At 37.4% G+C, this 15,447-nt stretch overlaps 1 protein-coding gene across 3 annotated transcripts in view; it reads right to left on the reverse strand.

Moving 5' to 3' along the window:
• The window catches only part of SESTD1 (SEC14 and spectrin domain containing 1), a 96,094-nt gene that overhangs the window by 60,210 nt on the left and 20,437 nt on the right, over positions 1-15,447 (reverse strand). For 2 of the 3 annotated variants that reach the window (XM_084892593.1, XM_084892595.1), the window contains exon 2: positions 577-656. In XM_084892593.1, the coding sequence (XP_084748719.1) occupies positions 577-631 (55 nt within the window). In that variant the 5' untranslated portion in view covers positions 632-656. Of the gene's footprint in view, positions 1-576; positions 657-2,711; positions 2,781-15,447 lie in introns of all 3 variants that reach the window. The other variant, XM_084892594.1, reaches the window with a different exon arrangement.

Genomic DNA, 15,447 nt, shown 5'->3' on the forward strand with positions numbered 1-15,447 from the left:
AGAAAAATCACTACACCCAATGTACCCACCACTGCTCTCACACTGATAAAATATCTTGCAGTTCCTCTCTGACTCTTCTTAGCTGATATAGACTTTGCACTAATAACTGAAGGTAAACCAAGTTCACAGCCAAAACTGAAAGCTATATAACTGATATTTCACAATCCTCTCAGCACACTGAAACCTTCTCACAGAAAGATGGAAGATAAGCTAGAATGCAGGGTATCATAAAAACTAATTACTCTATGTATTAGAAACAATTATTTAGATGTATTTAGTCAATTATTCTTAGACTGTATCAATTATTTTATTTTCACATAAGAAGTGAGACATCATGACATCTACCCTGTGGAGATCATTTTACCAAATTACAGAACAGATAAAAATTGGCCTGCCAAGAAACAACAGTGACAGACTTGGCTTGCATGGCTATCCATTCCGATTAAAAGATGCCTCAGGAAGACCTCTGAAACAAAAATCTCAGGAAAATGAGTGCATTTCGGTCAAACTTAAAAAAAAAAAGTTTAAACAAGTTTATACATCAAACACTTCCAACTTTAAAGAAGGAAGACATACCTGAAAGGAAGGCCAGCTTTTTCTTCAGAATGGGTAATATTACTGAGGCCTCCATTGCACTCCAATAAACTTCCTCACGTCTGAAAACACAGAAAGTTACATATCAACCACAAGATGGTAATTACTCCATGAAATATATACTTATGATGGCTTATACCAGGATTTCCAAATCTCAACATGACATGTATTTTGGTCGGATCATTTATCGTTTTCTGTAAGAAGCTGTCCTGTGCATTGTATGATATTTAGCAGCATTCTCTATTCACTAACATACCAAGAGCACTGCCCGTTTTAGGTTGTGACTACCAAAATGTCTCTAAACACTGTCGAACATTCTCTGGCAGGCAAAGTTACAGCCAGTTGAGAATCACTGGCTTCTCTGTTTTTTCAGAGCAAACCTCTTGGACTAAATAGTGTCTGGTACATTGTAGTAACTCAATAAACTAATCTGTTGAAATAAAAAAAAATGAATCAATCAAATAGGTAGTCATCTTTCTACTGGTCTCATTATTAATTATATAACTTAATTCCAAATACACAATTCTTTAAGTTTCACTATTAAATGGCTTTCTTGGATTTCTCATATTTTTTGTTCCTCTACAATACAAAGTAACACATCTTTCCCTCATGTTTACCTCAAGATATTCCTTAATGCACTGTTTCAATTTTTGCCCTCCACTCTAAAGTATCTCTAGGTTTCCACATTTTGTATTTTTTAATAACCCAGGGGAAAATATGATTAGCCTAGTAGATCTCTTTGTACCAAGTCGTAAGTCAGTGTTCTTGGTATGGTTTTCTAGTGTCCACTTGGCCACAACCAGGGGTTATGGCTAAATACAAAGAGTCGCCATCCATCCAACAAGAGCTAAGGAACAAGACAGTTTCCCTTAAAAGGGAGCGTTAGCATGGCAGGCATCTGAAGGCTTGGCCAGCTCTGTTTACTACCAAAAAAGGATTTCAAGGCGAGCGGGACCTTTAAAACAAAATAGGAAAATCGAACATTCCACTATTATCCATCTAAATTTAATTTCATGTCTGAGAGAGTATTCTCCATCATATTTTATCCCTCCTTTCCCTTTTCCACCTCACACCCACCCACCATTGTAACATATAGTAACAGTTCTTTGGAACGGATCATGCAATTGCATTATATTTAGTAAAAATATATGTTCTCTTTTTAAAATATTTTAGCCTCTTTTTTTTAACTGAGATGTAATTAACTAACATTAGTTTTAGGTGTACAATATGTTGATTTAATATTTGCATATAGTGCAAAGTGATCACTACAATAAGTCTACTTAACATCTGTCACATACAGAGCTACAGAAATTTATTTTCCTGTACTGAGGACATTTAACCCTTTGCACTCCGAACCATTCTGGACATTGGCTACCAGCTACTTGATGCTACTTTGCGGCGGACACGTGCGTTGAAATAACTCAATTCCCCGTAATCACTAATAAACTGCAATGTCCCCCCTGAGAGGGGACATCCGAGTGATATGCTAGAATTCCGATGTCCCCTGAGAGGGGACAGCGGAGTGCAAAGGGTTAAGATTTACTCTCTTAGCAACTGTCAAATGTGCAAAAGAGTATTTTTAATTACTATTATAGAGGCCAGGCGCACGAATTTGTGCACCAGTGGGGTGCCTCAGCCTGGCTATGGGATCAGCCGAAACCGGCTCTCCAACATCTCCCAAGGGGTCCCGGATTGCAAGAGGATGCAGGCCAGGACAAGGCACCCTACCGGTGCACAATCGGGGCCAGGGAGGGACACAGGAGGTGGGAGGGCTCCAGGGCGTATCCGGCCCATCTCGCTCAGTCCCAATTGGCCAAACCACAGCAGCAAGCTAACCTACCAGCTGGAGCATTTGCCTCCTGGTGGTCAGTGCAGATCACAGTGACTGGTCGACTGTCTGTCCCCTAGTGGTCAGTGCACATTAGAGCAAATGGTTGAGTGGCCTTAACATATTAGCATATTATGCTTTGATGGTTGTCCGAACCGAATACTTAGCATATTAGGCTTATATTATATAGGATAGTCACCAGAAAGCATACTCTGTTAAGAATAATTTTTTAGCAGAGTAGAAAATATGACTCTTCTATATGAAAGCATATTACTTATCTAGCAAATACCTGCTATGAGCCTATGCCATTTTAGGCACTGTGCTATCAACTGGAGCTAAAAACTATCACAGCCCTGCCCTGGGGGAAAAAAAAACAACCCAAATATTAATGGAAACAATGTAATCTGTATTTGTCAGATAATGACTGATAAACAAGACTATTATACAAGTATATTATTTTATAGCTTTTGTGTACACAACAAAAAGACCATTGTTTACACTTATATACAAAAAAACATACACTATCAAACTAAATGCAATATATTCTTAACTAAGTTTTATCCTTGAATATTTGTTTGCAATTTATTCATTTATTTTGTTCTACATCAGCCCAGGCTAACATAAAATTATTAGAAAGTATAAGGGAAAAGCTTACATTCTATATTAATCTAAAACCAGTAACTTTTCATGCATACTGATTGATAACTTGACCTGATTAGTTTGCAATCCAGCTCTAAAAGAACCAGACAGCTCAGATTTACATCTATTGGCCCCTCTCCTATGACCAGCCTGTCAGAGACCAAATATGAAAAGCTTATAATGATAATAATGATTGTGAAGATTAACACTTATTGTTTACTGAAAGGCATGCATTATCCTAAGTGACTTATTTCGATTAACTTATTCAATCCTCACATGTCTATAAGGAAGTACTCTTACTATCCCCATTTTACAGAGAGTTAACTGGAGCTTAAAGAGATTAAGTGCTGCCTAACAACTCACAGCTAGTAGGTGGGGAAGTGAGGATTCACACCCAAACAATCTGGTTCCAGTAACAATGTTCTCACATCATGCTATCAGCCTCCCAATAAAACAGCTCAGAAGATACCCAGTGATTTCTGGCTAAGTGAACAAATGGAGCTCCAGAAAATATGCAAAATTAAAATATCTAGAGAATGCATGTGTGTATGTGGCACTGCCTTGATTCATGATAAGGCACCAACACTTTTACCCACTATTTCCTTTGTATCATCAAGTGCAAATGCCAACACAGTGAAAAGGGCAAATAATACTTAAAAAATATTATAAAGCCAAAGCCGGTTTGGCTCAGTGGTAGAGCGTCAGTCCCGGGTTCGATTCCAGTCAAGGGCATGTACCTTGGTTGCGGGCACATCCCCGGTAGGGGGTGTGCAAGAGGCAGCTGGTCGATGTTTCTCTCTCATCGACGTTTCTAGCTCTCTATCTCTCTCCCTTTCTCTCTGTTAAAAATCAATAAAATATATTTTTTTATAAAAATATTATAAAAGTAGTTTGAACTCATAGACCCGTGAAATCTAGAAACAAGAGAACTGCTTATCTAGGCTGTCAATGGGATACTCCCACAAAGGAATTTCAACTTTGAGGCAGTAATGCAGACACAGGAACAACTTACTCATAGAAACAGAACGGGCTTCCTAACCAGTCTTTTCCTATGATATGAACACAGACAAATTTTGGTTCCTTCTTATTATCTGAACCTACTTTTCCATCTTTCTCATCAATCCTGAATTATACAACATCTTTCAAATAAATCCCTTTTCTGCTTCAGTTACAGATTAATCAGGTTTTTAGTCAATGGAGAAAGTTGATTAGTATAGGGAACAAAAATACAATTTAGAGTTCAGTAGGTCATGAATGCAGTCATTTAATGCTTTTTAAAATATATTTTTATTGATTTCAGAGAGAAAGGGAAGAGGAAGAGATATCAAAAGATCAATGAAGAGAGAGAATCTTGATCGGCTGCCTCCTGCATGCCCCCTATTGGGGATTGAGCCCACAATTTAGGCATGTGCCCTGACCAGGCATCGAGCTATGACCTTCTGGTTTATAGGTCGATATTCAATCACTGAGCCACATCAGCCAAGATAAATGCTTCTTTAAAAAAAAAAAAAAAAAAAAAAAGGTCTGTTTCATTTATTCTGAATAAAATGTTCATCAATATATTGAGGTTTTAAGCCTTGCTACATAAAACCCAATTAATCAGCACCCAAAAGAAAAGAACATCTGGAATTCCTATGATTCCACAAAGCATAAGAATTGAGAGATGCAGCTGACCCTTGGAATCTGTGTTATCTAAGCTCTGCAAGTCAGGTTATTGATTTTATGCCAACAAGTGACAAATTTTTCACCATTATGTTCTCCACATACTTAGAGCAAATAGGGAGATGGTTTCAGTCTTCATTACAGACTTATTCTGGTAAATTATGATATCCAGAAAATATCTTACATTTTATCTCTGTCATCTGAGATAGATTCTTTATCCAAACTCATTACTTTACAGAACCACCTCCAAAGACAAAATACTAAATTGATGTGGTTCAATATTTTTTAAGGAACATCTTACAAGTGATGAAAAAGTAATTTGAAATAATGAGATATAGGTTTTTGGGTGTGTGTGCCAAGATCAAATGAATTGATGGATAAAATGTGAAACAGTCAAGAGATGAAAGCTATAATGTTTACTCTTTATATCGCCTGGCTTCTAGAGTCTCCATTCCATCAATTTCTTTCACTGTTATTATAAAAGAGATAGTAATGAAAAATAATGATTATCTGTAACACTAATTCCAATTAAATTTAGTTTTTCAAAAGTTACTTGTTTCAGATTTTTTTCAAACGTTTAACATAGCCAGTAAAAAATTGCCTATCTCTGGTGATATTATATAACTGACAGTAGTTAAAATAATGTACAAAACACACACAAAGAGAAAAATCTTGCAAAATATAAGCATCCACTAACATCACCAAAATACAATGTTAACAGGAAGGTACCAGGTCATTATTTTTCACAAAAAGAAGCTTATTCAACCTGAAATATATTTGAATTGAATATATTCACAAATAAGAAGTGAAGCCAATGGCTGACATTTACTTGATATTAATAAACAGTGGCAAGAAAAACACTCAATTTTAAAAAAAACAAAACAAAAAAAAACTTGTCAGGTGAAGCAGGCCATAAATGAAAAAAATTAAACAATTCACAACATGTTTACCAAAAACATGTCAGATTTCATATATGGTCATTTAAAATGACTTATTTTAAGTCACGTTTATTAAATAAGGAGAGGCAGAAAGTCAGAGTGTATAGTAGATGATGCTTTAGAGACTGGTGACTATAAAGAAAAATGTGCAACCATAACTGCATGCTACCTTCAACCAAAAATAAGAGACAATGAAGCAAATTAATATCATTCCTAGGTGCAAAATAAATCCTACCCAAAACAGAGCCCTTTTACTAAAGTTAGGGATAATGAATTCTGAGACTAGAAATATAGGGAGACGAAGTTTCAACTGATACCTGTATCCATTTTCTTTAAGCATCTTTCCAAGATCTTGCAGAGTTAAAAAGAAGAAAATTGGGGCAAACAAGTAAATTGGCATCCTGTCTCCCCAAGGGCAGAGACCACGTCTTAAATTATCTTTGTTAGGGTCCCTTGGCCTGGCCTGTGCCCTCTCACCATCCGGGACCCCTTGGGGGATGGTGGATAGCTGGTTTTGGCCTGATCCCCGCAGGCCCGATTCAGACAGGAGGGAGCCCAATCCTATGCATTAGGCGTCTGTCCCCTGGTGATCAGTGCATGTCATAGCAACCAGTCAACCAGTAGTTCAGTTGCTTAGGCTTTCATATATATAGATTTAATCACCTGTTCACTCATTTAACAAATCTATAATAAGTACCTATTACACTGAGGCAATGTCAGGTAAGGCATTAAAAATATATCTGATAAATGGATAAATGAACAAATATATTAAACAAACAGTAAAGCAAAACACTTACCCTATAAATCCCAATATTATCACAACTACCAGGATGTCAACATCTGTGGTGCAATCACAGGATCACATATACATGATTTTCCTTAAAAGCAGCTCCTCTTGGCTTCTTTCTACTGGGACAGCCTCCCGCAGATCCAACAGCTACTTAACTGCTGGATGCTGGCAAAAGGGAGGTCCATGGATGGTGGTAAGATGGACATCAATGGATGCTATTAATGGGCTGCCAGTAGAGGGCAGCAGAGGACATGGTGAGGAGCAGAGGATGTGCAGAGGAGCAGGAAAAGAGAATTGCAGGCCTTTTAATAAGACTAAGCAAATTACAATCCATAACAGACTGTAATTGATGATATGAATGGGTGCACTGGAACTCCTCTCTCAGCAAGTATAAATCAGCCAGTTTATTTGGAAAATTTAGTTAGGTTCTTCAAAGAACATTTATAACAAACAGTGAAAACCCATTACGATAGCCTAAGGCTAACTAAATCATCTCTAAGTCTATATCATGTGAACACATAATAGCAATGAACAAAATCAGACTGTGGGCTCCTTAACCTTGTATTCCAGGAGAAATACTGTCCTTTAATTCAACTGTTGTTATAAAGAACAATCTTAGAGATTAAAACAAACAAATGAGCACACGTACTCAATGTTAATCACTAGTTGCTAAGTAGGTTCTTCACTCTACACACCCCTATATGTAAAATTATACAGTAATGGGTACAAGGTTTCTTTTTGGGGGTGATGGAAATGTGAGACAAAATTGTGATTTTCAATAAATCTAAAAATCACTGAACTGTACAATTAAAATGAGTGCATACAATTTTTATTGCATATAAATTTTATTAAATATAATTTTAAAAATAAATAGAATTGCCAATTTTATAAATCAGAAAAATCTGAATAAAAATGTTGGGTACTTTAAGTATTTAAAACAAAAAAACTGAAAATATGTAAGCAATATGTTCCATAAAGTGTGTTAAATGAATTGCATATGCTGAGCAATTTATCCCCCTGACTTCCACTATAATTAGAACACATTGCTATGAAAGAACTTCAGCTGCAAAGACAAATTTCTTTCGACACTGTGCATTCTGGATGGGCTAAAACAACAATTTTTTTTTTTAACAGAGTGAAGAAAAGATAATATAAGCAATAATGTTAATATTTTTATGATCATAAATGCCCAAACACTATCACTAAATAAATTTCTACTACAAAGGCAACTTAGAGTTGCTTTTTGTTTTTAACCCATGGAGAGTCTATAAATAAGTATCTTAGGGTATCACAAAGTTTTCACACCAACACATACAGACATCCAAAATCTTATTATAGGTTAAATACTTATTCTTTTCAATAGTATCATGTTTAAGGCAAATCAAGTTTGCTTTTGAAAAAAGTAGAAAGTGTGCCTTTGAATTAAAAGAATACTTAAGACTGTTCTGCATTCCCTAAAAGTCAAAGGCATAAGCAGGGGTGGGGAATGTCCAGCCTGTGGGCCACATAAATCCTGCAAAATCATTTGGTCTGCCTCTGCCAAGGCATTAGGGGTGAGTTAGTTAAATGTGTGACCAAATTTAGTAGACTAATTTTTTTAATATATTTTATTGATTTTTTACAGAGAGGAAGAGAAAATGATAGAGTCAGAAACATCGATGAGAATTATCAATCAGCTGCCCCTTGCACAGCCCCCACCGGGGATGCGCCCACAACCAAGGTACATGCCCTTGACCAGAATCGAACCTGGGACCTTTCAGTCCACAGGCCGATGTTCTATCCACTGAGCCAAACCGGTTTCGGCTGCACTAATTTTTAAGTTGATAATTTTGTATGGCCCTTGCATGATTTTATAAATACCCACATGGTCCTTGGCATATAAAAGGTTCCCCACCTCTGGCGTAGAGGATCACTGTATGTAAATCACTTCGGAAACAATACCTATACTAGAATAAAAGGTGGAACCTCAAATTAGTTATCTGTTCATTTACTTGGACCTCCAAATAAAAATAACAGCAATAACTATATTATGGGGATGTTCTGTGTATAAACCATTTTGTGTGCATTGTTTCATTTATAAAACACAACAATCCCATGCGGTTAGAATTATTGTTGTTACCACTTACCAGCTGAGGAAACAGGTACCTGAGATGAGGAGAGGTTAACCTGCCCAAGGTCATACAGCTCCTAAATAGCAAAACTGGCATAGTCCTAACTAAGGCAGAGTCCAAGATTTAAATTACATTACTCCTCATGCTCTTGTTTAATAACCTATTTATTATAACATGAATAATAAAGGTCTTTAAAATCTCTCAAATAGCCCTAACCAGTGGCTCAGTGGATAGGGCGTTGGCCTGCAGACTAAAAGGTCCCAGGTTCGATTCCAGTCAAGGGCATGTACCTTGGTTGCGGGTACATCCCCAGTAGGGGGTGTGCAGGAGGCAGCTGATCGATGATTCTCTCTCATCAATGTTTCTAACGCTATATCCCTCTCCTTTCCTCTCTGTAAAAAAAAAAACAACAACAAACAATAAAATATATTTTTAAAAATCTCTCAAATAGAATTGTTCATTTTTTAGATAAAATAACATTAAAGCTGTTTGTTAAAAAAGAGTATCTAACCTTTTAGTGACATATACTTTAGTATTTTCAAGTGAAGCATGTCTGGTATTTATATCAATACAGGGATAGAGGGATATACATGGAATTGAATTGGCCACGTGCTGATAACTGTTGAAAGTTTATGTCAGATAAACAATGGTTCATTTTACTGTTCTCTCTGCTTTTGCATGTTTGAAAACATCCATGGTAAAACTAAGACTAGATCTTTAAACAGACCAATACTCTAAAAGAGAAAGCTATATAATTCTTTTATTTTCTTACTTAGCAATATTTTCTTTATTTCAAAATCAAGGCGAGGAAACAGACTACACATCATTTTTAAAAATTCACATATTCACCTTCATATTCAAAAATTCTTTGTGAAGAGAGATCTGAGTATTTGGTCCCCATGTAAGACTCCAGAGAAGGGGAGGACAATTCTGACAAAAGCAATAATCTATCTATATAAAAAAGCCTAAGCAACCGTCACATCCGAAAGGACAACTGGACAGGCTGCGTGGGGCGACCAGGCCGGCTGAGGGTTAGTGAACGGCAACCAAATGACCGAACAGCAGGCTGCGTGAGGCGACCAGGCCGGGGGTGGGGGGCAGTTGGGGGCGATCAGGCCAGCAGGGAGGGCAGTAAGGAGCAATCAGGAGGCAGACAGAGGCAGTTAGGGGTGATCAGGCTGGCAGGGGGAGCAGTTAGGGGAAATCAGGCAGGCAGGTGAGTGATTAGGAGCCTGCGATCCAGGATTGTGAGAGGGATGTCCTGGATTGGAGAGGGTGCAGGCTGGGCTGAGGGGACCATCTTCTAACCCCCCGCCATGCACGAATTTCGTGCACCTCTATATTAGAGGCTCGATGCACGAAATACACACACACACACACACACACACACACACACACACACACGGCTAAGTGTCTACCTGACTGGTAGCTATGACATGCACTGACCATCAGGGAAAAGACACTCAATGCAGGAGCTACCAATGATGCGGCCATTTAAAATTAAACAGCACCATGAACTTGGTGCTGACAAACCAACACTTGGCTTCACCCAAGTGGGACTCGGGCCCCGCCACCAACCTGGAACAGCAGCACACCAAATCGCAGCCAACACTGCCAAGACTCCATGGCACAAAATGCGGCCCACAGCCCAGCCAGCCCAGAAACAGTCACTGGTAATGACGTCACGTAGCAATGCCCAGCTTCCTCTCCCTAACGACTAGCCTCCTTGAAGTTCCTTCAGCCCAGGAACCCGACTTGCTTTATAGCAGGTGCAAACATTTTACAGTTTAACCAAATGTTTGTTATGCATTTTCCCATACCTCATCTCATTTGATCCTCACAGAAGTCCTGGAGTAGGTCGATAGGAGACACAGTAGAATCCTATTTTATTTTCATTAGCAAGATGTGAGTAGTGATATTAAACTATTTATTTTAATTAATTTCCTTTCAATGTGCACAAATCTGTGCACCAGAACACTAGTCAGATGATAAAAAGACATTTTTACTCCCTGTCTCCTTAGCACTTTTCACTTTGTGACTGGAGTCATTTTCTCAGCAGTCAACCTCTCACTATCACTATCACCATATTGTACTCTTTTAGTGATTAAATTACTAAGGCAAGCAAAAGTTTATGAAGTTTATGTCCACCATATTCATTCGCTGTGATGTAGTGGTTGGTCAGAAAACCAGGGAGATCTCTTAGGTAAAGAATAAATTAAGTATCATATTATTTGACCCAAAGAACAGAGTCCAAAGGTTTTGCCTATAACACATATTAACATTTAAGAGGCTATTCCAGCCGAGACCGGTTTGGCTCAGTGGTAGAGCATCGGTCTGCGGACTGAAAGGTCCCAGGTTCGATTCTGGTCAAGGGCATGTACATGGGGCAAATCCCCAGTAGGGGGTGTGCAAGAGGCAGCTGGTTGATGTTTCTCTCTCATTGACGTTTCTAGCTCTCTATCTCTCTCCCTTCTTCTCTGTAAAAAATCAATAAAATATTTTTTAAAATTTTCAAATTAAAAAAAAAAAAGAGGCTATTCCAAATTTTGAAACTATTTTACCTATATAGTCAATAGATTAAAAAGTTACTTCTGGAATTAATGTAGGTGTTGGCTCAGTTCTCTGAATGTCTGTTTGTTTCACTAGGACAATACCTGACACATGACCAATGCACAGTATATATTTGTTGAATAAATTCCCTTATTATGATCTTGCCAGCTCTCTCATTTAGGTGCCACTGGGCAGAATAATTATGAAGCAAAAGAAAAAGGAAAAAGAAAACTTAGATAATTTTAAACTTGACAAAGAACTATGAATAAAGCATGTATTACTGTGAACAGAATATTAAATTACATGGTTCAAGGACCTTTACTGAAACATCTTGGGACCTGGCCCATCAGCATCATGAATGGAGAGGCACTTTATAAAGCCTTCTTTATACCCCGCCAACTCTAACTTTTGGCTTTTACAATGGTTTATTTAACCTTACTACATTTACAGTCTAAATGAGTTTTCATTATCTATATTTCCACACTTGAAAAAAGTCACTATTTAGTATGAACATTTTTCCATTTTCTGAAATTACAATTTCACTTTTATCACAATATTCACCATCAGCCTCTTCTCCATCTCACTTTCTCACTTTAGTATCTATAAATATTTTCCTGCAGTAGTTAGATGGCTCCTCTCTCTAGCACCCACATCTTACTTGGCACATTATCTGATTTGTAGAACCCACAAAAGGACCAGAGAGGAAACTGGGATTCTTCTGGACAGTTGAAAATAAGTTTTTGCTAGCATACTTGAGGCAATATCATTTCTGTTATCAATTAATACTATATTCTAGAAGTAAGACTGTGGCAACAGCAATTGGGGGGGGGGAATTTTGTAGAAATACAAAGTCAATTTTTAAATGGTGATTGTTTACACAAAAATAATTTAAGTTTAAAAGGGCTTTCTTGAAGTGGCCACTGCCTCTAGAATAAAGCATACTAGTTAGCTAGGAGGCACCAAAGCAGCACTTCCTGTTTTTAAAGACTTCTGTACTGTTTGTGAAGTCCCAGGAAACCTTGAGAAAGTTGCTTTAATTCTTACCCTAATTTCAGTGCCTTAAGAGGACCCAGGTGCCATTCTGTGTGGAGTGATATGCCAGCATTCTTTCATTAGATCCCCCTTTTAGTTTAAGCCTAAATGCTTAAAGTTAAAGGGACCTGACCTAAGATAATCACCCCTTCGTTATGATCCCTCTATCTCCCAGGAATCTATCCTGATATCTATCAACCCCTGAAAAAAACTGAGAGGCGACAAAACCCTTTCCCCACAAGAGAAAAAGACACCAAATAAACTAGACTTTGCTACAGGGACAGAAGAGGGAACTCTTAAATTAGTATTTCCTCAAAGCTCCCTAATACATCAGCCCTGCTCACAGAATTACAAAGGCATAAGCCATCTTCATCTATGTAAAAGTATAAAAAAAGAAATCAGAACAATGAAGAATGAAAAGTATCCACTAAAAAAACAACAAATCAAAAAACTTAAGGTAACATTCAAACTTAATTTTATATTTTTAAACAAATATTTGGGATACTAAAATAATATTTAATGCACTAAAAAGGGAAAAACCTGTAACATTTATGTAAGTAATAAAAGTAAGTTCCTAATTCAAAAAGAACAAAGGAAAACAGAAGGATGGAAAAATAGATCTAAAAAATTGAGGTGGAGAATTAAAATAAAACAAAACAGTATATCTAATTTATAAACTAACATCTGATTTTTTTAATTAAGAAAATAGACAAGGGTAATGAAGAAAAAAACAAAAGCAGAAAGCACAAATATACAGAATAAGGAGGAAAATACACTTTCAACAACATATAAATACTTGTTACAAAAGATTATTTATGGTGGTATAACAGGAATTGGAAATAACCTGCATTTCCATAGATAAGAGTAGCTGAATAAAGAATTGGTGTATCCACCCAATAGAGTACCATGAAGCTATAAAAATTAATGAAGATCTCTATGAGATAATATGATTTGTTAAGTGAAAAAAGCAAACTGCAAAAGATGTGCAGTGGTCTACTTTCTGTGCAGTAGAGGGGGGGAGGGAGAGAGACATACACACACACACATACATTCATCTGCTCATTCTGTGCAGAGAAACAAAAGATTAGTCTAGTCAAGAAACTAGACTAATTGTCTTGAGGAAGTATGGGGAAATGGGTGAAAAGCATCAGGGTTTGGAAAAGGAGTGGAAGAGTTGAAGTGATGACTAACACTTCACTGAGTATAGCTTTCTGTGTAGTTGACTTTTGTAACCATGATAATGTTTCACATACTCAAAGATTTACAACAAGGATGAAAGGGTTAAAAAGCCAAAAACAGAAATCAAACAGAAAGAAATGTCTCTAATGGAATTTCAAATGACAACCATAACTACACTAAAGGATGAGGCAGGAAGAGAGAACAAAGCCAAGTGGCTTTTGAACATAGTATTTTTAGTTTGTATTCTCAGGCTGTAAGAAGAAAAAAAAAAAAGAAAAGAAGAAAAAAAAGCATAAATAAATACAGAATTCCAGTAAATGGATTTGTGTTTTTTAATAGTGGTAAGGGATTAGCACTTCTGAATTAAAGTACTTTCTGTGTATTCTACTACTCAGCAAATAAATAAGTAAAGTGAATATAATGGGAGCCACACTTCTGTCAAAGGGAGTTACAAATACAAGATGAGACAAATGTAGGTTACAGTTGTTCGTATGGAAAATAATACATTAAATAATAACACAAGCATAAACTCTGTGCTGATGATTAACTTTATATATATCAACTTGAATAGGCCAGAGTGCCTTGTATCTGACTGAATATTATTCTGATGTTTCTGTAAGGGTGTTTTGGAATGAGATTAACATTTTAATCAGTGGAGTAAAGCAGATGGCTCTCCATTCTGTGGGTGAGCCTCATCCAGTCAGCTGAAGAACAAAAAGACTGACCCTCCCCTGGTAAGAGAGTTCTCCAGCAGACTTCGCTGATGTTCTGAGAACTGGAACCCTGGTTATCCTTGGTCTCCTACCTCCTGTCCACCCTACAGACTAGACTTGCCAGCCTCCACAGCCACAAGAGCCAATTCCTAATGAATCTCCCCGATATAGCATATTGGTTCTACTTCTCGGAGAACCCTGACTACTAAAAGGGCCTAAATTCAAAGACCTCTTAGCAGCAATGAGCACCTGTGCCTTGATCTATATTTCTAAATACTATTCCCACTAAAAAGAATGAGGGCTGACTGAAATACTGGTATTCCAAGTTGGGGAAAGCAGAAGATAACTCTTGACCATCTTTTGCCAGACTATAAGTCCATGCTGAAAAATTTGTGAGTACATATCAAAAGGACACAGAATAATATAAGATCATCAGATGTTAAAACTAGTGGATAAAAAACATTTATGAAAAATAGGATATCAAAAGTCTCCAAGTATCTTCCAAAAAGACACTTATTAATTATAAAAGAAAAGTAATTTTATGGTAGGGAGACCTGGAGGACACCATCATAACCAAGTGATAAGAATTTACATCACTAGTATTGCAGCAACAGCATGAACCTCCAGACATGACTCACTGTTATCCTGCTGTGGTATTCCAGGCGAAAATGCATAATCTGAATCTAAGCAGGTGGAAACACCAGACAAACTCAAATGGTGCAATACTTCTACAAAACCGCTCACCTGTATTCTTAAAAAATGTCATATCATGAAACATAAAAAGACAAAGGACATGTTCCAGATTAAAGAATAAAAAAGTAAGACAAACAAAAGTAATACATGATCCTAGACTAGATACTATACCAGGAAAAAAAAGATTCTCATTTACTCAAAAGGAATCAGAAAATTTGGATAAAGGCGATACAGTATTGCATCAACGTTAATACCCTAACTTTGATTATTATACTTTGACTAATTACGTGGCCCAATGCACGTAATTCATGCATTGGGGGTGGGGGGGTCCCTTAGCCCAGACTGCACCCTCTCTATCCCTCAGGGAATGTCCGAGACAAGGATCAGGCCTAAACCGGCAGTTGGACATCCCTCTCACAATCCAGGACCGCTGGCTCCTAACCACTCACCGGCTTGCCTGCCTGATTGCCTCTAACAGCTTCTGCCTGCCTGATTGCCTCTAACCACTTCTGCCTGCCAGCCTGATTGCTCCCTTGTTTATTTGGCTCATGTTAGCCTTTCAGTTTGATATGCTTGCTGTATAAACTCTGAAAGGTTTCCCTATTCCAAACACTCCTCTTTCACATACTTGCAAAATTAACTACCTCACTAGTTTAAAATCCTGACTGGTCCTCCATGGCCATCTGTTCTGCAAGAGTTAAGTCTGAAAAAGCCCCTG

This window comes from Pipistrellus hanaki (genome assembly GCF_964339955.1).
Source record: "Pipistrellus hanaki genome assembly, chromosome: 8".
NCBI classification, from domain to species: Eukaryota; Metazoa; Chordata; class Mammalia; order Chiroptera; family Vespertilionidae; genus Pipistrellus; species Pipistrellus hanaki.